The sequence below is a fragment of the Phragmites australis genome, chromosome 23 (genome assembly GCF_958298935.1).
Source record: "Phragmites australis chromosome 23, lpPhrAust1.1, whole genome shotgun sequence".
Classification (NCBI taxonomy): Eukaryota; Viridiplantae; Streptophyta; class Magnoliopsida; order Poales; family Poaceae; genus Phragmites; species Phragmites australis.
The window spans coordinates 12154143-12180505 of NC_084943.1; the positions used below are offsets into that span (position 1 = coordinate 12154143).

At 41.8% G+C, this 26363-nt stretch overlaps 2 protein-coding genes across 4 annotated transcripts; one reads left to right on the forward strand and one right to left on the reverse strand.

The window, feature by feature from the left end:
• Positions 1 to 18969: 18969 nt before the first annotated feature.
• Positions 18970 to 22138, forward strand: LOC133906465 (uncharacterized). 2 transcript variants are annotated; one of them, XM_062348381.1, is made up of 5 exons: positions 18970 to 19478; positions 19595 to 19645; positions 20916 to 20947; positions 21614 to 21714; positions 21791 to 22138. In XM_062348381.1, exons 1-5 carry the CDS (start codon positions 19098 to 19100, stop codon positions 21898 to 21900), a joined length of 675 nt encoding a protein of 224 aa, XP_062204365.1. In that variant the 5' UTR covers positions 18970 to 19097; the 3' UTR covers positions 21901 to 22138. The 2 variants fall into 2 exon arrangements, with proteins under 2 accessions (XP_062204365.1, XP_062204363.1); XM_062348379.1 differs by having other exon boundaries at positions 18972 to 19478; positions 20870 to 21003.
• Positions 22139 to 22486: 348 nt separating this feature from the next.
• LOC133906411 (uncharacterized) lies at positions 22487 to 25866 on the reverse strand. Of its 2 annotated transcripts, none has more exons than XM_062348303.1 (11): positions 25641 to 25866; positions 25348 to 25386; positions 25155 to 25241; positions 25027 to 25048; positions 24856 to 24938; positions 24501 to 24533; positions 23888 to 23966; positions 23744 to 23796; positions 23242 to 23302; positions 23032 to 23114; positions 22487 to 22894 (listed from the first exon to the last, which is right to left on the reverse strand). In XM_062348303.1, the coding sequence occupies exons 2-11, from the start codon at positions 25357 to 25359 to the stop codon at positions 22802 to 22804; spliced, it is 606 nt and encodes a 201-aa protein (XP_062204287.1). In that variant the 5' UTR covers positions 25360 to 25386; positions 25641 to 25866; the 3' UTR covers positions 22487 to 22801. The 2 variants fall into 2 exon arrangements, with proteins under 2 accessions (XP_062204287.1, XP_062204286.1); XM_062348302.1 differs by having other exon boundaries at positions 25348 to 25383; positions 25641 to 25861.
• Between the last annotated feature and the right edge of the window lie 497 nt (positions 25867 to 26363).

Here is a 26363-nt window from a genome sequence, read left to right on the forward strand (position 1 = left end):
TCTACCTTAGGATTGAAATTATATAGAGAGGTAGATTGCTTCAAAGGGACCTTAGTTTGATATTCAATGCACTCAAATTTAGCATTAAGCTCATCATGCTCCTTATTTAGTAAATTGAATTTTCTCAATAATTGTTCATAATGAGAAACAAATGTAGCATTAATGTCATTAAGTGTATCGAATTTCTTAAGCTCTTTTGATTATTTCTTAAGGGCCCTTTGTTGATTATTGATAAAATGAATGAGTTCATAATAGGAGGGAGAATCCTCATCATGTTCATCAGCACTTACATTGCTATTCATACCTATAGCCATAAGGTACTTGTGAGATGGCTTGTGTGTCGACTTGCGTGATAATGACCTTGAGGAAGAGCTCTTCTTGGATGGGAGGATGGTGAAACTTTTATTACTTGAGCTTGACTCTTCATCGTCGCTCACCCATCTTCCTATACTTGCGAATGCCTTAGCTCTTCCCCTTGTCTCCTTCTTGTTCTTGGTCTTCTTCTCCTTCTTGATATGATCAATTGTGTTGACAAAATCTTCAATGGAGATAGGATGATCAATCTTGACATTGATCATCTTCATATTCTTCTCTATCTTTGAGAAGAGTTTGGTCATCTTGGGATCAATTTCTTTATCATTTGATGTGCTTTGATCACCATCTTCATCGCTCTCTTTATCTTGATCACCATTATCATTGCTTGAGCTTGACTCTTGCTCTTGCCTCCTCATCTTTACCTTCATGTGTGAGCATTGAACTTGCTTGCTTGTGAGGCTAAGTTTCTTGACGTTTGATGAGGTCATTATCATCTTATGGGCGGTGATCTGGTCGAACACTTGACTTGGAGCCATCTTCTTGATGTCATTGTTGTCGTAGATGACAAAAACTTTCAACTTGTACTTTGATAGAAACTCCACTCATTGCCTCTGTGAACACCAGACACTCCGGTGTGTCTTCAAATCCATCACCGGACCTTCCGGTGAGTTAGGTTGAGCCAGACTACACCACTTCTACTTTGTGCAAAACACTCCAGTGTAAGCCTTCGGTGCACTTCCTCTTGACACTAGACCATCTGGTTTGTTCATCTTCATTCTTTGACACTTGGAATCGCCTCTGCAAGAAATGTTCCGGTGAAGCCTTATGTGCACTCACTTCACATCATCGGACCTTCCGGTCTGTTGTTCTCTAATCTTCAACATTTGCAACCCTCTCTACAAGAATTGCTCGGGTGTATTTCTTTCGCTGATCACCAAACTTTCTGGTGAGTTCAACTCCTTTTGTCCTGAGCCAAAATACTTCGATGAGTACCTTCTTCATCAACACCAGATTATCCGGTAGCTTCTTCAATTCTGCTCTTCTCTGCAGATAAAGGTCCAGTGCTACACCTTGCTAAGCATTGGACTATCTGATGAGGCTAACAGCCTCTGAACACAATGCTCCGGTGAGTGCCAACAATTTTGCACTAGACTATTCGGTGAGGCAAATCTTTCTAAAACTTCTTCAATTCAACTAAATTTTTTCCCGGCTGTGGTGGCTTCTTCATATAATGAATCAATGAGATCTACTAACATATATTCTTGAGAAACATGTTAGTCCAATTGACGTTGTCATTAATCACCAAAATCACAATCAATAATCCTATAGGGTTATTTTCGCTACAACATGACTTATACACATCACATAATGATGACGATTCGAATACCTCAAACAGGGAAAAAGGTAGAAACATTTTTTTTGCCGAAATTAGAATATAAAGGTTGAATCGAGATGTCCGGATGCATGCAGAATGGGTTGGGGCTGCTAGGTGGGGTTGGTTTGGTTGACCTGACGGAGGCAAACACTATCCGGTGGTTGCAGCAGCAAAGGCACATGTGTGGAGTTGTTGGCAGGGGATCCTACAACGGGAGAAGGGATGACGCCTAGGCAGAACATCGAGGGGGGAGCGGCCAGAAGATGATGGAAGGATGGATTTACCGTGGAGTGGAGGGGAGAGGGGAGTGATGTGCTGGTGTATAACATATGTGCGTCCTTCGATGATGGGCAGCGCCCTGTGGCAAATTACCTCTGTAGATAGTGACGGATGCAAGATTTTAGGGTTGGGTATACAGATGTTGGAGCAAGAGTTCATCTTGCCCCAGCAAATACGGTGAGAGTTTCTTCTAAGGAGGAAACTTAAGCTTGGAGACGAAGTTTGAGAGGAAGGAACACCACAAATATATTGATAGTAGAAAAATGGATCGGTCTGGGGGAGTATCACAACGTGGTTTAGCACTTGGGCACCTTTGTATACTGCGTGTTTCCTTGAGCGTTCTCCTTGTGACCTTCCTTTCCTAGATGACCACTACCCCCTATTTATAGGGTGGTATATAGCTTAAGTGTACAAGTTATCACGATATACAAATATCTAAGACTTGACTGAATTACTGAGCCTTATCCTGGATAACTACTGTTTACCCTACATAGAGGATAAATATCTACTATAGTAATTATTGTGGTGCCTGCACCCTGAGGAGTGAGCCGGTCGCCAATTACGGCTTGACACCGCGTTGTCAGGGGTGTCAAGATAACCTCCATTGTACTGGGGTGTTAAGGCGTCCACTAACCTAGGTATTTAATGCCGTTAACTTCCTTGCATGCAAAGGATAACCGGCGTTCCCCTTCTTGCTGATCTTTCTTGAGGCTTGATGACTCACCATGTGGCCTTTGTGAAGCCTGCCCGAGCCCCGCAGATGGGGGCTCCGAGGGAGGCATGGCTCCAGGAGATGGAGGTTTCGGGAGACATGACTCCGGGAGATAGAGGCTTCAGGAGGCATGACTTCGGGAGATGGAGGCTTCGGGAGGCATAGCTCTATGGGCATAGGCTAGCTGAGTCATAGGGTAGTCGGGGTCCTTAAGAACGATACCCAACAATAAAGCTGCTGAAAAAAATTCTCTATAAAGAAAACTAAATGTCTACAAAAGATAAACAATTTTTTCTCTCCATATATTAGGTATGAAAAACACCCTAAACAAATCCCACCACATGTCCCATCCTAGAAAATCATGTAGCGCCTTGTGGGTTCCAAATTCGTTTCCTATTCCCCTCCAAAATGTTTTGGGTTCTAAGTCCAATTCAAACCTTAGACACACTTTTTCTTTCAAACCAAGTGGTCAGTTCTATATTCGTTTGCACCATGATGCTATTTAGAAATTAATGCAACAATATAACATCCAATAGGAATATATATTTTTATTTTTGAAAAATTGAACAATTTTAATGTATTGTTCAACAACAAATGTATTGTTTTAACAATTCACATACAAATGTTCAACATGTTCCGGCAAATTATTGAATTAGGTTTCTCAGTTTGTTTAATTAAATCTTTTATGTCAATGAAGGCCTTCAAAAAGCTAGGAAACACAAATATTAATCGTAGTGATTTATTAGCATTTACCTTAATCCATTGATCTCCAAAACTCTTAGACCTCGTAAATTGATTATTAGTTAGCCCTGTCCTTTTCTTTTTGCTTTCCCATTGCTTTTCTTAGTTTTCTAGTTTCATTATACTTTTTGGGTTTTTGTCTTCTTACTTTTATTGCAGTTTTGTTAATGCTGTGAACTAAAGGGCACGATGCACAGATTAAATGAATACCAGCTAAATGAAACCATAGATAAATTGCTGGAACATTGTCCACAAATTAAATAAACAATTAGCCTTGAACTAATGGTACATTGCCAGTTGAACTACTAAGACAACAGGGATGAGCTAATGGAATAATGAAAATAAAGTAGTGGAAGTATGATGATTAAGAAGTGTAACTAATGAGATAATAACGATAAATTAGAAAAATAACCATTAAACTAGTGGAGCCATAGCGATGAACTATTAGAACATCCATGACATCTATAGTTATACTAAGGGAAAAGTCCTTAATCCCCTCCGCCCATGGCCCACCTGCCCACTATGAAGTTTTTCAATTAGTGGATAAAATATACATAGCAATGAGTTCAGCTTCTATAGAAGAATCACATTTCAAACCTTCACAAACTACACATTCCAGTACCTTAGCTTCACTCCAAATAAAAGTGCACAAACCTCTACTACTTTTCTTGTCCTCAATCAGGTGATGAATCGCAATGACCTTACTTTGTTTTCTCATCAGTTTGCGCAAATTTGATGACATGGTCATAAGTAAGATTCTGCAGAAACTGAGTAATGCAACTAATGTGTTCATAACATAGCTAGCACTAGTACACGCTTGGTTCTTTTTTATGGATGAATAAGTTTTGGCATAAAAAATTCAGTATTTGTGCTACATATCTATCATTCATTATGTTCTTTATCTTGTGAAAGAGATGTATTACAACATCATTTTTTAAAGATATTGCATCCTTGAACATGCTCTTTATTAACGGGTGCATTGATACGACTCTACGTCATGTTGTAGTGTGTGTGGTCCTAGGAGGTCATTTGATGTCAAAGCTAGCGATGTTACCAAAAATTGTAGTTTTGTGATAATATAGACAATATTTAGATAGTTATGTGATATGGATTCAAAAAGCATTGTTTTGCAGAAGCAATTTACGCCGCCGCCTAGCTCTCATGACACCCTAGCCCTAGGGTTCTTCCGCCACCGCCAATCGCCCCCCTCCTGCTCCTCCTCTAGTGTCCTCGCTGGCGGAGAGAAGGAGTCGAAAGCCCTCCCCTTTTAGATCTTCTAGCAGTAGTAGGTTAGTCAAAAATAAATCCCCAAGTTTGTCCCTAGGTGGTGATATGTTGAAGATTGGGTCGGCGTCACTCTGGCAGCCGTTGATTCTAGTCTTCCTCATCGTCATTGCCATCCTCAGTGATCCTCAAATAGGTGACAAGCTCCCCATCATGTGAGGCATATTCGCCATTGGAGTTCCTCACGCCATGGCCTCCCTGGTCCTCGTGGTTTCTCGCGACGGTGTTGCTGCCAAATTCTTTGGGCAATCTTTGATGAGTTCCAATAAAGACCCTCTTCTATGTGGGAGGTTTGATGTGCTCTTTCTATTTACGAATTGAGGGGATCTGCTTGTCATCCCCATTGGGGGTTTTGGATCTGGGTCACTGGCCCTGCTACTGGCGGTGTTGGATGTTGTTACCAGACGTGGATCTAAGTTTGTTGGTTCTGAGTTTCTTGTGAGGTGTTGATTCTAAGTTTCTTGTGCTGCAACCGGTGAGGCAACTATTGATGTTCCACCAAGGAGTTAGAAGCATTTCGGAGGTGATTCCAAGAACTTGGATCTTGTGGAGTATCCAAATTTTGGTGTCGCTCGATGGGTCTGGTACGAGGATGTTTTGTGGCTGTGGCGTTCTGCGTTGCCCCATCCAACCGAGATGACATGAAGGCCAACAAAGGTCATCAAAGATGAGAACAAAGCGGGAATGGCCTGGAAGTTTTAAATGTAGTTTCTATATTTTCCGGGATATTCATGTAATCGAAGGATGTATTGTGCTTCATCTTTAATATAATCCCCTTCCCTTCGCAAAAAAAAGTATGGTGTTGTTTTGCGATACACCATACTAGTGTACTTCTCTAGATATGTTTGCAAATTATGTTACCTATCTTATTGTTTTTTTACGTTATTTCATCTTATGAGAAAGATATATTACAACATGATTCTAAATCGGGAGTACCTAGAAATGCTTCCTCCATGAAGCAAATGATAGAAATGTTCTTGAATTAATTATCAATATGATTTCTTATTTACAACTTTCATGCCAAAAATGCATCAAACACACCCTAAGAAGATCATATTACCACTGATGTAATATGATCTATCATGTTGAAAAGATTTGATTGTTGTATTGACGGGTATGTGATGTGGGCTAAAAGCATACACATCTATAGATTCTTTTTAGAGCATGAACCTCTATAGATTGTACTAACAACACATATACTTGCCATTTTTCAATTACAAGGATGACGTACGTGCAAACACTAACACTGATGAATCCCAAATTTGTATCATATTTCCTTATATTTTTAAGATGTATCATGATTTATTAATGCTCAACTAATCCCTGGTTAATCACTGAATGCACAATATTTATGCTTAATTGTCAAAACCATAGGAAAAGATTAAGTGCGCAAATCTAGGAACATAGCTGTCAAGATATCATGAAATGGAAGACAACCACACCAAGCACACCTCAAACGGTGTTTCCAGGAAGTTTGAAGGGGTGCGAACCATACCACCTAGCCATACCAACCATCTTCGAGATCAACGCATCAAACCATACAACTTTTGTGAAGGCCCCAAGGTGGAATATCTTCCAGAAGCAACGCAAAACCCTGTTCCATGATGGGATATAAAAGGGAAAGCATCAATCCACATCAAGAGACCATCCGAAAGCAACACAGAAGACACGACATCGCCACATCGCCATAGCTAGGGTTCATCCTCATCGCCACCATCCACATCCATCTCCACCATCAGAGCCCTTGTATCCATCCATAAAAAGTTGTCTCTTGGTGTACTTCTTCATCATATCGAGGAAGTTTTTATGCTTGCATCCAATATTATGTTTATTTCAGATCATTATCATAACGGTGTTCTTCCTTGCAATCAATTATTGCTCTACTATTATTGTGATGTGTAAGTAGTTCTTTGAGGGATAGAGAGTAGTCTTAATGAATGTGCATCTATGCAATCCTTTTATTTGTCTTTCTTCTTTCTCAGTTTTGTTTAGCCACAAATGTAAAGATTGTGTTGACAAGGAAGACAACGACTGCAATGACGACCCAACTGTGATCAGGGCTTAGTGACAGAGATAACTCCGGGTGGAGAAGCACTCTTGCAGGGGATCACGACATAATAATGAAGCATAAGATGTTATTTCGGGATATATTTCCATAATACAGATGTGTGGAGTTGCTATCTTGCACATCAAAGGATGATTGCTCTTGTCTATATGGGACACGTAAGATGCTCGAAAGATAGGGATTATTAGGGTGTGTCACTCAAGTGATGTAGCATATGTATTTACTATATTTGTTCTTTAATGTTTATATACTTCTTTAGATGAATTCTCGACTACGCGCACCATTAGTTATATGGCATTTCTGTAACCTCTACCCTATCTTTTATTATTGATACAAGTCTTGTTTAATTCATTGATAATTTGCTTCATTGCAATTTAGTATTAATTGCTCTTTATATAATTTGGTACTTCAATTCCCGACTACATGGCATTGCTAGTGCCCTCTACACTGGCTGGAGAGATTTTGCATGAACAATAGTTAATTGCATATTAAGGTATACCTTCACTTTTTCCCTAACAGGTCGATATTAGTCACTCTAGGAAAAGAGTTGACACACTCCTTTTTTGACATTGAAGGAGCATTTCGCTGCAAATAGTCAGGGTCATCACACACCACTACCACACAGGCACACCACAGTCACAAAGCTATCAGTATGCCTGTAACAACCCAAGATATATATAATATATATATTATATATGTATGTATATATACATATGTATATACAAGAGGAATAGAAAAGGAATTAGAAAAGATATCTTGGGCCAAAACCTCTTAAACCAGCCGGCCCACATCTCTCTCCCACCTGGGCTGCTCAGCCAGTCCAGCCCGCTAACTCCCTCCCTATCCTCTCTCTGGCCAGCCAGACCCACACGTCAGTCTCCCTTCTCTCATCTCTATCTCAGCTCGGTAGCAGCGGAGCTGGTCGCCGCACGCGTGGACACCGTCGACTCCGAGTCGAAGAAGTGCGCCCAACCACCAAAACGTATTCGCCGCAACCTCTCGAAGCTCAAGCTCATGCCAGATTTGGCAAAGCTCGAGCTAAACCTGATATGAACATGTGAGCTCAACCACCGAGCTCACGGTATACCAACCAAATTCGAGAGATCGAGTTGGAGATAAGCTAAGAAGCAAAAGGAGGAAGAATCTAGAGATAGGAGTCTGTGACACTCTGAGTTTTAGCATTTAGAAATATAGCAAAATTCACTCATGTTTAAAAATTATCAAATTATTTAAACTAGTATAAAATCAAGGAAATATAGATTTGAATATATATATATATACTTGTATGTGTGTGTATTAAAATATATTATTTTGGCTAAGTACTCCAAAAAGCACCAATTTAATTTCTAAATAAATCCCTGCAATAAATTAAGCATATGCATTTTTGGTTTAATTGCTTTTATGGTTCTTTGAGTGGAGATTTGAATTTGAACCTCTCTCAAATTCAAATCTATTTCTTAGATTATTTTCATCTGAAACTCAATCGAATTCAAATCTTTTGAATTCAAACCTCTCTCAAGAGGGCTTTGTGTTCAGATTTTTTCCTAATTCAAATACCCCTGTCTGAATTAATGCCAAACTCCATTTCAAATCCAACTTCATATATTCTTTTAGAATCAACCACAAATCAAATACAAATCCTTTCATTCCAGTTTGGTCACATTTCAAAGTCAAGTCATTCAATTTGAATAATCCAAATCCAATCCAATTCAAATTATTCAATTTGAACTATTACAAATTCAGTTCAATTCAATTACATTATTTTGAATTGACTTTCAAACCCTTCTCTCTCTCATCTCTATCTGTATCTCTCACACAACACTAGGCAAATCCATCTTCTCCTCTCCCTGATCTTTCTCGCACCACGGCCAACGCTGGCCGCGTTCACACCAGCAGCAGCGGGCAGCAAAAGTCCCCGTCGTCACTCTCCTCATGCGTTCACACCCCCTCTTAAATCTTTTCACTGGTAGAAAGATCAAACTTCCCCTCCTCCTCTCTTCCTTCACCTACAAGGCACACTCCATACATCACACAACAGCAACACACAGTAGCAGCCATTTCTCTACTCTTCTCTTCCTTCACGAGCATACATACACACGAGCATCCACAACCGAAAGCACTCACGGCGAACACATCACACATAGCCGCAAGCACGTGCAACCAGCCACGTCACCCAGCCCAGCGGCCCTCTACCAAGCGCCGGCCCGAGTTGACCAGGCTGTTGCTGCCGTGTACTGCTCTCCCCCATTGTGCTTGCTGTCACCGTACACACCGAGCCGTACGCGCCGAGCCGCACACGCCGTCGCTGTACTCGTTGCCGCTTTTCCACCCGCGTACCATCGTAGTGTGCGCCACTACCAAGCATGCTGCCACCACTTCGAGTCGTGCCATGCCCATCGTCGCTCACGCTGTCTTCATCCATCCACGATGAGCACTGCACACCCATCCCCCCTTCCGCTCCTTCGCACCGTCCTCTACGCACCGTGCCATCTCCCACCGTGTCCTCAGCCGCTCTCAGTCGCCAAGCCACTCAGCCCGTTCGATCGCGCGCAACCCTAGCACAGCCGCCCCATGTGCGCTACGTCGCGCCATCGCCCGGCCACAAGCTAAGCCGCTGCCGCCGCTGGTGAACTCTCTCCGGCCATCTTTCGTTGCCAGCGAGCTCCCTCCCTCTTCCCTAATGTCCCCTTCTCCTCGGTGAGACCCGACCGCCTGAGTCCAAGCAGCCACCAAGCTGAGATCCGCTCGACCAGCAAGCCCCACCGCCGAGCTTACTCTCTGGCCAGTCCGACCTCCTGGAGCGCTCCCCTCTGGTCTCTCTCCCATCTCTCCTGGAGCCGCCTCCCTCTTCTCTTCGGTGCCACCTCCCTCTTCTCTGCTCCCTCTCTCTACACCACACGCACAGGAAAAAAGTTTGTGTCGTGCCCGTTTTCTTCCTCCCCTATGTTTTCTCTCTAGTTCTCTCTCCCTGTCGCTGCCATGTGGGTCCCATCTGTCAGCTCCTTCCTCTCCCCCACCGAATCCCCTCCTCTGCCATCCGCTCATTTGAATCCCGTCGATTTTGCGCTTGAGTAAAGGAAGGAGGCCACATTTATTTGGAAACCGACGCCGCAATGAAGAAGGCCATCACACCGGATCAATTTCACAAAGGAAAGTGGACGAGAAAAGAGGAAACCGAGCCCAAATTTTCCACTGCTATCATTATTCCTCACTGGCCAGCTCGAATCGCCCTCCTCCCTCTTTAGAACCCAAATCAAACACTTGGCCGAGCCTCCTTGCACCGTGCCATACTCAAAACCCCTTTCCCCGTCGAGTTTCCCTCCCTAGGGAGCTTACACGCTTCCGTCAAAGCTCCACTACACCCCGCCGTCATCGTCGAACCTCTCTAAGCCACCCCGACGCCGTCCGACCCTCTGCTGGTGTCCTTCGTCCGCACCTCGTCGTCCACGACCAATCGTTGTCGAGTTCCGCCGCCGTGGCCGAGCTCCCGAGGCTGCCGATTGTCCGTCGTTGAAGCTCGCCATTATTGAGCCGATCTAGTCTTCCCCAACGTCCCGTAAAACTTCAAACGAGTTCGTCATCATCAGCTCGACCTCCTCCACCGTTCGCCGTCATCTCCCAAGCCCCACAGTGACATCTTCGCCCTTTTCCGACCATCTCTTGCCGCGCCCGCTCGTCACCGTCGACTTCCCACGCCGGAGCCGAGGTAGGCCGCTCCTCCGTCGTCCGATCTTAGTGTTCAGCTAGGATTAGAGGAAGCATACCCCTTCGTATTATGCGATCTCAGCCGTTCGATCCGAGATCAACAGCTCTGATTTAATGAAGTGCCCTGTTAGCTCTGTTGCCTAGTTAGCATGCCTCGTGTGCGGCCACGTAGGTGTTTTTGTCCTTTGTGGCGATCCAACCAGCGTTTTTTTGCCGAGTTAGCAGCCCTTTTAGTCGGCGACATCAGCGATTGCGCAATAAACTCGATTTTCCTTTAGAAAAATAATTCCCAATAATTTGAATATTTCGAAAATAGGTTTTCTTTATTAATAAAATTCCAGAAAATATAAAATGCTTTATATAATTGTGTTAATATGTTTTTAATAGGTTTTCAATTCTGTTTTATTTCTAAAAAATAGTTTTAAGGTTATAATAAATGTTTTTGTTTTGGAAAATAGTTTAGAAAATATATATTAATTTTGATAATGTTTAAAAATGAATTCTTTGATAAAATAAATGTTTTTAATTTTTTTGATGCATATAAAAATTTGTTTTATTTCCAGAAAAATGAAAAGAAATTTCATAAAATTGTTTTAATCAGTTTTAGGCTATAAAATAATTCTAAAACATTTTAAATAATTATTTTAGGCCTTTTAAAAACTAGGATTAATTCTAGAAAATAGTTTTGTCGTTTTTAGTCGTTTAGAAATTCATTTAGCTGTAGTTTTCGCTTCGTTGCTCCGATTTGGGCGGTTCTTGCACCCAAATCTTCCTGATATTATGCTCTAGTTTGTTCTAGTGTTTGTTTTAAGTGGTGATTGTTTCCTCGCTTGTAAATGAGTTTGTTCCGGAGGCATTCGAGAGTAACTCATCAGGGAAGGCAAGTGTCCTTGAACATATTGCACCTACTTTTGGAAAATATTTATTTTATAAATTGCATGCTTGTCAAATATGTGTTATACCATTGTTAGGGTTTACTAGTTTTCCTCAATCTTCCTTGTAGCCGTAGATTGATTTTCGTGTTATGGGTAGAATGTGCTTAGTTGAGCTGGCTCATGGGTAGCATAGACAAATTATATTTTGGTTAATAATGATGAACATTGGTAAATGTGCTTAGTTTAAGATAGTAGGGTATGGGCAAGTTGGCATGTCGGTTGGCTTGTGGATGTGTTCCAGGCAGAATTATTGCCTTTCGGATACTTAGTTATTACCCTATTGTTGGGTTGATGGCGGTCTTGCCCAGATCATGTTAAGGACGGGTTCGTGGAGCGACCACCTATGAAAACAGTACAGCCACAAGCCTGGTATGGGACAAGCCTAGCCTAGTATTTCGCTATTCTCTCAGCATGGTGAAGATCATATGGTGGTACGGGGATGGAAGGGTGGACTTCCTGGAACAGCAAGGTGCAAGTGGGACTTTTGGGGTGGAGGGTGTACTCCACTTATGTACGGCAGTGAAACCTCAGCGGGTCAACACATGCTGAGAGAAGCATTGGAAAGGCTTTGCAGTGGAATCCTGGCCGCACACCTCAAAAGTGTGTAAGTGTTCGATCGACATGGGCAAATAGGAGGACACATCTTGTGGGTAAAGTGTATGACCTCTGTAGAGTAAAAACTGATATATCAGTCGTGCTCACGGTCATGAGCACCATGGACTCCTCACATGATTAGTTGGGTGGTTCTCGAGTTGATGTTGGGTTGGATTTGGTGGATCGCAGTGGTGGGAACTGTGATTCCAATTAGCTTTGTTTAGAGGTGGTTGGAACCTTGGTTGTGGAGCAAGGTGGTTGGAACCTTAGCTCTTGTCTTAAAGAATCATTCACATATAAATAAGTTGCTTTTATAATTGTTTTACTACTAAAATAGCATTTATGCAAATAAACCCTTGAGTTAAGCCTATCTTGAGTTTTAGCCCACATATCATGTTTTTTCTACACTTGCTAAGTATTCCATATACTCACGCTTGCTCTACCCCCCCCCCCCCATAATCTTGTTGCTGTTTAGAAGGTGAAGACTACGAAGACTTCCCAGAAGATGGAGTTGAGTTCTAGGCAGGCGACTTTTCGGTTGATTGCCTGTGGAGTTGGGCGCCGTGCTAAGTTTACTTTCCGCTGCTTTGTAATCTTCTTTTAGACCCTTGAGTCATTGATGTAATAAAGTAACATTGTAATAATGAGTATTGTGTCTGCTACTCACTTATGACGTCACTAAATGTATGTAACTTGATCCTAGCATAAATGTAGTTTATATTCGGTTTGGTCTTAAAACCGGGTGTGACAGAAGTGGTATCAGAGCCATATCGACCATAGAACGCAAGCCTAGTTAGAAATGGTCGCATGCTAAGGGTTTAATTTATAAAAACTATATTTGCAAAAAATTTGTTGACCCTTGCACTTCTTTATATTGTTTTATTGAAAATATTTTACTAATACTCTCCTGTTTTCAACCTGTAGGTGGCCCGCACCAGGCAGACTACTCTCAAGGCCACCAACAGCTACATTCCTCCCCACGCCCTTGCCACCTTTGCACCTAACGCTTCAGCTGGACCCAGCCATGTCATCACTGTTTATACTAGTGAATCCTATCAAACAATTGACATGCCTTAATTACTATCATCCAGAATATGTATCACCCTAGGATTTACTTGTCGTTATCTATATTAATATCAGATGCCTTGATATCTAGAATGCTTAGGATTGAATATGTCTCCATGAAGATGTCACTTTCAAAATACGTCTCTTTGGAGACATCGTTTGATCGTTATCAATATTAACTCATATACAATGAATTCTTGATGGTTGTGAATTCTGTGGTTGTTGTGAAATCCTTGATGTCATGTGGGATATGGCGGGTGTTGTGTAAAAATAGGTGAAAAATGTTTTGGTAGGGGTGGGTAGAGTAGCACTCTAGGCGATGATGCTCTTAGGAGTTTGAGTTAGCTCTGTGGTATTCATTGCCAGAAGATGCATGCCCTAGCCGCTTAAGGACTGAGTCATTTCGCCGACATACTTAGCCAACCCAATGCAATCATACTTCATGTATGGGCAGGACTTGACTTTTCTACCACTAGATCAGGTTGGACATCATACTAGGAGGCTGAGAGCAACGAGAAGTCAAGTGACTATATGTCCCTCTATTTTAATGTTCAGGACTGGTAACAGCTTAAAAAGGGAACCGTCATTTAGTACAAGGCCTCTAGTACTTGGGGTATCTCGTTGAAAAGCACAGCAGAAAAGATGATTTAAGTGCCTCAGTATGATTCGCTCCTCCACTTGGCTTGCATCGGTTGGAGACTGAGCATATTATGTGGGTACAGTGTATAACCTCTGCAGAGTGTAAATCTATTTGAATAGCCATATCCACGGTCATGGACAGGCAAATGCAGAAACTTTTTTTACTAGACTCAAGGTGTGTGTAGTGTGTGGATTAGATGTCCATGTGATGAGGTTGCTAACTCAATCCGCTATGAGCTGTGTGGTACTAGAGGTATACCAGATGTAATGATAGGGACTGCGGAGCGAGGTGTAGCCCCTCCTAGAACCGAAAAAACTCCTAATATACCTTGTCACTTGGTTTTTCTATTCAAACTATTTTAGGTTAACAGTAGATGACCCAATTGAATTACTTTGCACTTAAAACTAAACTGTAAAGTCTTATCATTGAGTTATCCTTTATGCATCTATTAACACATTGAAGTAGTATAGGACTTGTTGAGTATCTTCCTTACTTAGTCTTGTTGCTTTTAGACTATTGAGATGGAGATCAACATCGACCCAAATGAAGTTAAAGAGAAGAAGCCTAAGGTCGTGTTCGTACCTGAGTTGCTTGTGGTATTGGGTTACATCGTTTGTTTCGTTTCGCTCTGTTGTAGGCTCTTCTGCTTGGCTGGTCCGTCGTGGATCCTAATCCACGAGACCATCTTTCTCCCCTTTCAGGTTATTATTTTTATTCGAAGTATGTTTTTGATACTATTCTGTTGAATTCTATGCGTATCTGCTACTTGATCCAGGAACTGATACAGGAGGCACAGGGGAACCCGAGGTTGGAGTCCTGACAGAGTCCAAGCCTGTTTGAATCGCTGGAATCGTAATTTGACCCACTGTCGTCGCCCTGTTCAAATCCAAGTTGAATTGGAGATATCAGAGCCGCCCGGTTATAAATAGAGACCCTTAGATCCTCCTCAAAGCATCCCACAGCTTTTGCCCATTGAGCAAAAGCAAAATTGCCATCCAGAGCCTATCTCCGACAAGCTCTTAGAGCTTTAGTTGCCCATCACCGTCGCCCGCCTCATTGGAGCATCGCCAACACCGATGTGTGCCCTAGGTGAGCTCGCTATGTCGCCCTGATGCTTTTACGCTGCTCATCAGAGTGTTTGGACCATAGGAATGCCTCACCGATGAGGTTTCGGTCGTACACGGCCGTGGAAAGGTCGTCACCGCCCTCTATTTTGCCAGAGCCGAGTGCGAGTATGTGTGAGCTGTCCAATCTAGATGAGCAGTTGAGATTAGATCACCCGTACCCCTTCATTTTTAACCCAGTCAGTATGGTGATGTGGCAGCCATGTCGGTGCATGTATCTAACGTGTTATGCCATGTTAGCATTAGGGCTAGTCAGCATGCCCAGTCAGCCTTTCCTTTTCTTTTATTTGTTTTAATTGTTGTGCTGATGTCATAATGATTATATATTGCGCAATAAATAGATTTCCAGTGAAAAATTCCAACAATAATAATAATTAGGAAATTAATTTTTAATAATGTTTTATAGGTTTATTTAGTTATGTTTAATAGTTTTATATATATTTATATTTTAGCTCTGTTTTAATCTTTAAAAAATCATAACTTGTTAACCGTAGCTCCATTTTGATCCGTTCTTTTGCCGGATTGTCCGTAAAAGCATGATTGTGTATGATGGTGTTTGTTAAGTGTTATTTGGTTCCTTTTGGATCTTGGTGTTTATGTGTTGCCTTTTCGCGTTTGTTGCGAGTAGATGCCAACGCTCTGAATGAGCTAGAAGGACTGCAGGATCAATACTTTGAAGACCCAACTGAGTTCAGTGAAGGTAAGTTGTGTTCTTGACCACATTTATCCTAATTTTTAAAATATTTTATTTTACAAACATGTATGCAAGTAATTTGTTGGGAATCATAAGAGTTAGGTTTTACCCTAGTTTTTCCTTATCATCCTTATCGCCATAGTTATGGTTTAGGTTATGGAAGGATAGATGACACTTAGCCTTACTTTGGGATGGTGATCATGATAATTGCTCCATAAACATGATAATGGTCCTATACAATAATGATAAAAGATGATAAAATAGTTTTTTAGAAACATGGCATAGGGATTTGAGCATGTGGTATGAGGAGACCAATACTGGATGTACGTATGGGAATGTGGTAGTCTTAGTCAAATCTAAAGACCAGCTCGTGGAGTGACTTTTCTGTGTTTATAGTGCAACCACATGCCTGGTATGAGATGGTTCTTGCCAAATAAGTTGCTTTACTATCAGCATAGTGTAAACCAGGCAAATGTGCTTTACTCTCAGCATAGTGTAAACCAGGCAAATGACCAGAGAATGGATGACATTTCCTTGGAACTGTTGGTGTAAGAGGGGGCTTCTGTTGTTGAGGTGTATTCACACGGTGGTGAAATCTTAGTGGGTATGCATGTGCTGAGAGGGGCATTGTAAATGCTTTGTAGTGAATTCCTAGCACACACCTTAGAAGTGTGTAAGAGTTTTCTGTCGGTCAATGGATGCTCAACAAATGGGAAGAAACATATTGTGGGTAAAATGTGCAACCTCTGCAGAGTGTACAACTAGTTAAACAGTCGTGCTCATGGTTAAGAGTGGCATAGAAAATCTACCATGATTAGAACTTGATGGTTTGGTTTATTTGGTCAACTATGTTGGTGAGAATCATAGTTGAGGTGTTGTCAATCATAATGGTGGAAAGTATGATTGAGGTGTGATCAACCTTAGTGGTTAGCACCTTGGTTGAGGTGTTAGAAATTTGGTTAAGTCAAGATGGTTGGAATCTTAAGGTGATTTATTATTTACAGTTATTCACTTAATTGCTATTGCTTTTCAAATGCTTTCAAATCAAAGTACAAATTTATGCAAAAGAGCCATTTGCCATATTTTTGTTAAAACCTTCATATGCATACTATTTCCTTCATAACTTGCTGAGTATGACTAGTGCTCACTCTTGCTATCACCTAATACTCAGTTGGAGAGGGTATCGAGGAGCTTGCTGAGGATAGATCATTCTAATATGCTTTCTACGTTGATCATACATGTGGAAGAGTCGTAAAGGATTAGAATAATCATAGTTCATTTAGGATCCATTGTAATTTATTTGGTTCTTAGACCATTGAAAGTCACTTGTGTAAGATGGTTTATTCAATTAAGATATGAATATTGTAATGATTATCATTAATAAAATCATTATATGTTGAGATTGATTTTTGAGCTCAATATATAGATGAGATTGATTTGTTCCTTAACATGTCTTGACAATGCCTCATATCATATACCTACAAATAATACCACTAAAATAAATCGCATGTGTGTAAATCTTGGTGCTCCTATAACTTGTCTTTGTTGTTTGCCGTGGCAATAGTATATGTAGGTTGTCAATTGAACCATCCATTGAATATTAGAACCTTTTTTCCTTTCTCTTACTACGTGCCACCTAATATTCTAGATCTCTTCTTCGTAGATAGCAGCAGACCAATGGCCCATTTTTCTTAAGATAATACGCTAATACTCAACACACACCGCACCCACATACGCATGCATGTCGATACATACTAGATATTATTAGAGGTACATAAAACCCGCTTTACCACTAAATATATGCGTGTACTCTAAAATCGGTGGACACCACCATCAAACCCTGGTGTATTGGCTGTGCGCCACAGCCTGGTCATCTGTCCATAGGCCAGCTTCATTTTACAAGCAGGGGACCCTGTAGCTGATGCTTTTCGTAATTGCAATTGATCTTTGCAGCGTTTGATAGAACTTCGGCTCAACATAACATCATCAAACCGGTGTCGCCTCGAGGGGCAAGTTCGAGGTGCCCTTTATATGTAGATGACGCGGCCATTTTTGTTCGGACCCCTCTGATCTCACTGTACTTAGCACGATCCTTTCGGCGTTCGAAAAATGTTCAAAATTAGCAACGAACTTGTAGAAAACATAAATTTACCCGATTCGATGTGAGACAGGTCATAATGAATCACTATTGCAAAACTTCCCAGGCAAGATTTGTGAATTTCCTTGCCGCTATTTGGGGCTGCCTTTACACATCAGAAAGCTCAACAGATAAGAAATTCAACCAGTAATTGACAAGCTAAGAAACAAGGTACCGGGTTGGAAAGGTAGATTCCTCTTCATGGCGGGCAGAGAAATGCTCGTGAAGACGGTCAAATTATTTTCTTACGGTGGCTCCCCTTCAAAAATGGCTTGCAAAAAGGCTTGATCGCATTAGAAGAGCGTTTCTTTGGAGAGGTGAAGAATCGAAGAAAGACACGAGGGGACACTGTCTAGTTAAGAAAAATCTAGAAGAAAGAAATAGCTAGTTTGCAAGGCGCTTCCAAATCACAATTGGATTAGTTGGATTGGGCCAATAGAGACACAGTAAGAGCTTGATCAGCTGTGCTCCTCTGGGAAAATTTACACGGGCTATGCATCAACGATGCCTCTCAGGACTCCATCGCATGGAGATAGACTGAGAATGGAGAATACAATACGAAAAGTGCAAACCACATGCAATTCATAGGAAAATTCAGAAAGTACAACATGTCAAATATATGGAAAGCTAAAGTGGAACCTAAGTGCAAAAACTTCTCATAGATCCTTCTCCAAAACAAAATCCTAATGGGAGACAACTTGGCTAAGCAGGGTTAGGGTAACACTACAACTTGTCGTCTATGTGATCAAGAGGAAGAAACGCAAATCATCTGTGTAAGGATTGCCCATTCGCTAAGGAGATTTGGCAACTCATAACCGTCTGGTTTGGTCTGGATCGAATCCCTCATATGGAATCTTTTCAGACAATTCGCGCTTGGTGGCACAGATCCAACAAACACATCGATCATAATCACAATGGAGACTTCAATGGTATTATCATATATTTTTGGTGGTATATTTAGAAGGAACGGAATAGAAGAATTTTCTAGAATCAATCTTTACTCACGAATAGAGTGGCTGAGCTAATTAAATAATCTGTTGAGGTTAGAAGAGATGCTTGGAGGGAGCAAGTTTGATGTTTTAAAAGAAGTATAATCTGTTTCTTACACTAGGCTTTTTGTTTATGCCTAGGTAGTTTGCGACTTGCTTCTCCGGTTCCGTTGTTCTCCCGAACCGGGAGAAACTTGTGTCGGTTCGTAGGGTGCTACGTCTTCATTTGTATTTGACTTTATTTTTCTTTTTTTTATTTATTAAAAAAATTAGCAGAGCTCTGGTTGTCCTTGAAAAAAAAGGAAAAAATTTACAAGCTCGGGTCAACTAGTCTGCTTCAGAGGGTTAGCAGCAGCGAGCCAGCGAGTAGCGAGGTGGTGGGACCACGTCCCATCGTGGACGCTGGTTGGTTATCCGACGGAGCCGAGCTCGTTTCCCCTCCCATGGCAGCGCACCACCAGCACCGCCTCCGCCTTCCCCCGCCTCCCCGCCCGCTCCGGCCAGTCTCCGTCCCCGCACCACACCTTTCCGGCCGCCGCCACCGCGCGCGCCCTCCCTCCGTCTCCTTCCGCCCTCCACCACCGCCGCCGCCGCCGTCTCCCCGTCCTCCTCTCCCCAAGAAGCACGCCGACTACGAGGCCGCGACGGATACTGGGGAGGAGGGCGGCGCGGTGGTAGATGACGAGGCCGAGGGGGACGAGCAGCGGGATTACGGAGAGTACGTGGCGAGCGTGGGCGCGGGCCTCCCGGCACATCTTCGCGCGGCCCGCGCAGGGCCCGGCGGGGACCCGTTGTTTTTCCTCCTGACTGCCGTCGCCGTCACGGTGAGACGCCGCCGAGCTCGGCGCGAAGTGCCAGTTTGTTGATTCCTTTTGATTAGTTCTTGCCCCGCGATCTTGAGCTCATGAACTACTGTTATGCCTTGCGTTGTGTGGCGCAGACGTCCGTAGCGTTCACGGGCATGGTGGCCGTCGCGATTCCAACGATGCTGGTAAGGCTTGCTCGGCCTCACCTAGCATAGTCTGTAAAGTTTAGCACTACAATTACTGTTTCTATTATGATTAATTTGCTTGTTAGTCCTGGTCTTCTCTGTTAGGAGTGCAGCTTTAGGCTATCAGTCTGCATTCCAGGACCTGCCAAATTGGATTCCTGGGAAATGGATTCATGTGTGTACATTAGACATTTAGAATGACAAAAACAGAAAACCTACATGTTCTGATCCAAACATGGTGGGAACTGATCTCTCTGATTAAATCCTAGAAAAATTTGCAGGACTAAAGTTCTTAGGAATTTAGATTTTTCTCAACCTTATTGGTTGAAGTTATGAGGACAGAGGACTTATGATGGTAAAAAATATAGAATTAATCCATTATGCTGAATTGTGGGGTCACTATGATCCTCAATATAATCGCTGAACCAATTGATTGATTTGTAAGGCTTGTCAAAATGCCAATATCGCGACTGTATCTTCCAATTGGAATTGATAACAGTGTGGCTTCTCATTAGTTATGACGATCAATGTTTATAAGTTTCATCACTTTTATCTTTCTTTGGACTAGACAAATGTATATGCAATCGTGCCAAGTGAGGTAACTAAGAAATAACTTCTTGGTGAAAAACCTTACGAAGTCAGTCCATAAATGGTCAGAGATTCTAAAAAAAAGGGTGTGGAGGCAGGGATATTAATTTCATGATCAAACATTGAAACTCGATTGGATTTGGAAGGAATAGTGAAAAACAGTAGCAATTACAAATCCCACCTGAACTTTTCTTTCCTGTTTCTCCCAAATGCAGTCGAGTTTGTTCGTGAATTTTTATAGAGTCATGTTAAAAAACACCCCTCCCCCTACAGCCACAAATGATTTGATTATTTTTTAAGACATACACTTATTTCTCATGAGGCTACTGGGAAGTTGGTTCTTAATTTATATTGTGGCTAGCAGCTAGCTGTCTATGCATACACTAGCTAATATGGCAAGTAATGAAGATGATAGTAGAAAAAGGAAAAGGAAAAATATTGTGAAAGTTGAGGAGTTGATTGTTGAAGTTCGAAAATAAGAGGTAGTGGTATATGAAGGCGAGGATTGCAACAGTCATGCAGTTGGTTTTGCCATGTTGTAATATTATTTAATTGGTTATTGTAAAGGTTAAACTGATATCCCACAGTCCTGTACTATAATTGTCTGATGGAACTTTGAGATTATTTATTCATCAGGCTATGAGGAGAGCCGCCAATTCATTTACTATGCTGGCTGATGCAGCTCTGGAGGAGTTACCAAGTACAATGGCCGCTGTAAGGCTCTCTGGCATGGAAATCAGTGATCTCACCCTTGAACTTAGTGACTTGAGGTAAAGCATAAAAAGGGATTAGTTCTTGTATGAAGTAGCTGGATGTCTGGGCTCGATATAGTACCTCTGATGAACATAAGTACATCCTTTCACCTTTTAGCAGTTCATCAATTTAGAAGGGGGAGATGATAAAGGACCCAGTTAACATATGCTGCAACACAACCATTCTAAATTGCTGTAGGTTTATAATTTCATACATTCATAAATGCCAAAGGGTCTGAATTTCCGGTTCATATCTTTGGACAGCAATCCGTGTTTGCATAGACTAATTATGACATTGATGTGCTTTTAATTCCACAGAATCAATGAGCTGAAGTATAACTGCGGAAATGATATTAGATGCGTTCCTTTTAAATCAAGTCACAGACTAAGCGCATCCAATAGGATCTGAAGAATCAGATAACCATGAACTATTAGCTAATCATCATGAGGACACAGGCCAATAACCTGATAGTTGGGATGTTGTTTAACCTCCTCATCCACCCAAGTTTTACTCCCAGGACGGACTTAGGCGCTAATCTTCTTCTTTAGTGAGTGGCAGAGCTGCTAGCCATTTTCTTTTAAAAGCATATATGATCGTGTAACTGGTGCATGGAACGTCCATTTGCAGTCATGAGATAGCAGATGGTGTCAACAAGTCAGCCAAGGTTGCTCAAGCAGTGGAAGCTGGCATCGGACAAATGCGGGACATAGCGCGACAGCAGGCAATATGTATGTTTTCCTCTGAACACACAACATTTATCTCTACCGTGTTCGTTGCATTTGTTGATGTCATGTGTATGCACAGCAATAATAGAAGAGCGAGCAAACTTGCGGACTATCCCCACTACAGGGCCAGATAAGAGGTCCCATGAATCTTCTAGCCGGCAGCTACGACAGAAAGGACCAGATGTCTGATTCTGAAGTTTTTCTTTTCTTCTAGGGGATGTATGCTCTTTTTTATCTTTGTAGGCTTCCTGTGAAGTATTTACCTGAAGTGATGTTTGCTAGGCATTTTGTTCGTCTTTGTAAATGAAATAAAAATGTAACATCCCAGATACCCTCTTTTGTCCCATCGGCGCAACATTGTAAGGCATTTTTCATCTGGTCTGCTCTGTTATAAAACTCAGAATGTAAGGCATTTTGGCCGATTTGACGGATCTGCTCTTATAATATAAGTGTCGGTTCTGAATGCTGGGTGCTTGAAAACTCTGACAAAAACGCTGACAAGTGCTTGAAAATTCACTGACAAGTGCTTGAAAATTCTTGATAAAAATCGATTGAGATAGTTGATTTCGCCATTAGTGGAATTATATCCACATGTTTGTGAATCATAGGGTGGAGGTCGAGCTGTTCCAGCCACGGCGATGATAACAAAGCCTGCTCAGCGACAGTGTGACGCATCTGGCCATATTGTGAGCAAACTAGAACCTGGCCCACATTGCTATTAGAGAATACAGACAAGTTGGGAGTTGAGAGGTGCTAAATCCAACACTCAAACAAGTTTAAGGAGCAAGAGCAATTTATTTTTCTCAGGCCGACTGTTAAACGCATTTTTTTTTCTCCAGCAATGGACCAAAACGCAGTGCCATAACAAATAATCACTTTGGACAAAGATACAAATCACTCTTGGATGGTCCATTTGACTACCAACTGTTCCTACGACAAACATCCTTGATCAAATACTCCCAGACATCTAGTGTCAACTTCGCATCAAGCCCATACGATTCTTATCATTGATCTTTCAAGATGATTATCTTTGCAGCACAGGTCTTGAACCATATCTTCAGACTGCCAAAGAAACGCCAACTGAAAGCATTCACTTCTTCGAGGAACCGAACCCTCCAAAACCCATCATGGCAGCAACGTCAGGGTCGATGTCCTCAGGTTCATGCCGGGCTGCCTGCTCTTTCTGAAACAATTTGATACCCAGTGATTATGAAGTGTACCGATCCTCACAGTCCACAGGACTGTCAATTATAATGTTCATTTCAACAGGAAAGCAGAAAATAGCAAAACGTAGTGATCTGCATGCATGGCAGCACTTACTTTCTTCTCTTTCTTCTTTTCTTTGCGTTGCCTCTTCCTCTCCTCCTCCTCTTGTTGTTGTTTCAATATTCGCTCATCCAAATCTGAAACATTGAAAGGAAATGGGATAATTTTGCTAGTAATTTCTTATGCTCTAATGAGCTGTTGTTCCGTGGAAAAATTTCATTCTGAAGGGTAGGAGGGATATGTGATGTATTTTCTTTTTCTCACCTTGTTCACTAAAGGTGCTTGGGTCCTTCCTCTTTTTAAGTGACTCAAACCTTTTCTGAACCTGCAGCCAGAAAAGTTACTTGAAGAAACAAATAACAGATGGGGGAAAAGGAGTACTGGCTGAAAATCCCTATAGGATGATAAAGCTTAACTATCCAAGCATTTGCTCACTAGCCTTATGTGACCCAACCAAAACATTGAGACGACATGATGGGCCTCTTTGGCACAGCTTCTGCTTCAACATCTACACGGGAAAAAAAGCTGAAGTGCTGCCAAATGGCTCGATTCTGCAGCAGCTTACAAAGAAGCTAGGCTCGGTTCAACTAAGAAGCAGAAGCCACTTCCCACCAACTTCTACCACAAGCTGGAGCAGAAGTTGTGCCAAAGGGGCCCGATGTATCATGAAATCCAACTTTGAATGAGGTTCTGCTACTAAATTATGACATGAATAAAATTGCTAATTTACAATTGCAGATCCAATACACAAGCTCAGATGTTCTACCTGTTCAAGTGATGCCCTTTCAACACGCATAGACATGCCCAATGCTCTCTGATCTGTCAAATGTTCAAACCAGGAAACATGAAGCTGATGAAAGGGAGATTTGATGCACCAAGTGAGCCTAAACTAGAGTTCTCAGACACTTACGCTTCTTGCCATTTATATGATCCAAATAGTTGGCTGAATCTTTAACAACACATTCACATACAGAACAGTAGTAACCAGCCTGTCAGGACGTAGGTAAACTTGAGAAGAAACTTTTTATGTGATGAATAAATCGTGAACATAGCATTTGAGAAAAAAAAATCATGAACATAGGAGGTTCATTTATGCAGAAATAGTAAGGTTCTAAACAGCATTGGATATTGCAGTACAAGGAGGTAAAAGTAAACTGTAATGAGTACTTATCAGGAAGTATCCAGCTTGACATGAAGTAGGTAAACTTGAGAAGAAACTTTTAAGTGATGAATTAACCATGACATTGGAGAGGATCATTTCTGTAGTAATAGTAAGGCTCTAAGCAGCATCAGATATGTAAACTGCAATGAATAGTGATTAGTTGTGGACCATGGACCTCAAGTCCAAAACACGAGAAAACGCGACTATATTTTAGCTAAGATCTATGTTTTCCATGTAAAAAAGAACAACGCGACTATATTTTAGCATGTTTTGTCGAAATATAAGATCCGATGAAAAGAATCGAAGAGCATTATAAAGTGTAAACACTAAATGGTATGTCCTATGGGGTTTCTGGACAAACCTGCTGACTCAATGGTGCAATTGGGGTCACCACCTGAAAAAAGAGAAAATGAAGAGCACAATTAGTTAACTTTTTAAAACAGAAGGGTGTCCATTTTCTAAAAGCAGAATCTTCACATTAAAGGACCAAACCAAGTCATTCATATCACATGGCATCCATATTTGCCTCTAAAGTCACGCAGTTTTCCAACTCGTTCAGCGGTACAAAAAAGAACCAACAAAAATACTGATGAAACTAAAGGGAAGAAAACCAGGGCAACACTAATTGGACAAATAGTTCATACAACAGGAGGAAACATAGAAAAAGCTTGCTCAATAAACAAAAAGTAAGTAGATATAAAGATAATCTGACAAACCTGAGTCTTTCCAAGACGAGACTCGAGATCAACTTCATAGTCTCTGTGCTTCAAAGGTTGTCTTTGCACAGGAGGGCCTCTTTCTGCATCCATAATTGAAAAGAATTAGGTTTATAGAACAAAAAATAGTACAACTACATACTTAATCGAACTAATAGTTGGATCACATACCCTTGCCTTTCCGGGCTTCCTCCTGGATCAGCAGGAGACAAACACAGAGCTAAGTTAGATATATAGAGGAAAAGAAAGTACAAGCATGGTTTTCTGGAGTTTTGACATAAAAAAAAAGGCATTATGACCTTCTCCTGCCGCTCCCTCTGTCGAGCTCGCTCCAAATACTCTTCCTTGTCAAATTTTCTACGAGAAGTGTTATCCACACCGACCGGCTGCACATCACAACACACGAGATAATCTGGAATGCACCACCTGGCGTCTCTAGCGATCAAGACTCAAAAGACATTCACTTTTTATGCCCAAATAAGAGCAACTCACATTTCCAGACATCTTGGTCAGCTCACTGCAAACCACCTGCTACACATCAGAAGCATCATAAGAAATAAGTATCCACACAATAAAGTCACCAGCCATGTAACAAAGATAACGTTACTAGTTTTGGAGATGCTGTGGTAGCATGGGGGGTTGGAATAAACGAGACAAAATCGGCTCAGATCTGCTATTAGCGGCAGCAGTGGTCGCCGGACGATGCCGTGGCCACGGGGAGGAGCACCTAAACCGGCTACCTCAACGAGGAGGGGGCGAGTTAGGGTGTTAGGGTTAGGGCTCACCTTCGGGAGGAGGACGGAGACCGTCGGGATAGGGGAGGTAGAGATCGCCCGGGAGGATGCAGAAGAGTGCCCGGCGACGCGAGCTCACCGAAGTCTCCTGTGCTCGGAAGGGAGAAATCGGGAGTACCGTTTCGCTGGGACGGCGGCGGTAGGACGGCGGCGGTAACGGATATATTTTCCCAACGGCTTTGCCTATTAACAGGGTCAATTCAACAACGCATCGGCTAACTATAAGCTGATACATGTCAGTATTTATTCTACATGAAGAAAAGAGAGAATATAACTGGTTTTTATTAAATAGATAGTCTACAACAGAAAACGAAACATAATGTGTGAGCATAAAAACGTGAAGAGGCACTTTATAGCTAGCAAGCTATCTACACTGTTAGTGATGTTCTCATGTACAATTTCATTATAATCGGTATGTTTAAACTATTCGATTTATCTACAAGCTTCCAAGTGATTGAGACATGGGATCCTGAGTTGCATGTTATTGCAATATGCCCAAAGTATAGGATAAGTCCTTTTAATTTAGGCCAAACTGCTCTAGTGCTCTCGTAGCACACGAACCAAACTGGTTTGCAAACGTATCAATATCTCTTATGCTTGGTCAAATATAACCAGTTACTTCTATGTCATTACTGATTACTCCATCCATCACTGATTCAACACCAATGCCTCAAATTGTGTTGACCAAGTCCATCCCTTGTAACCGTTACGCGC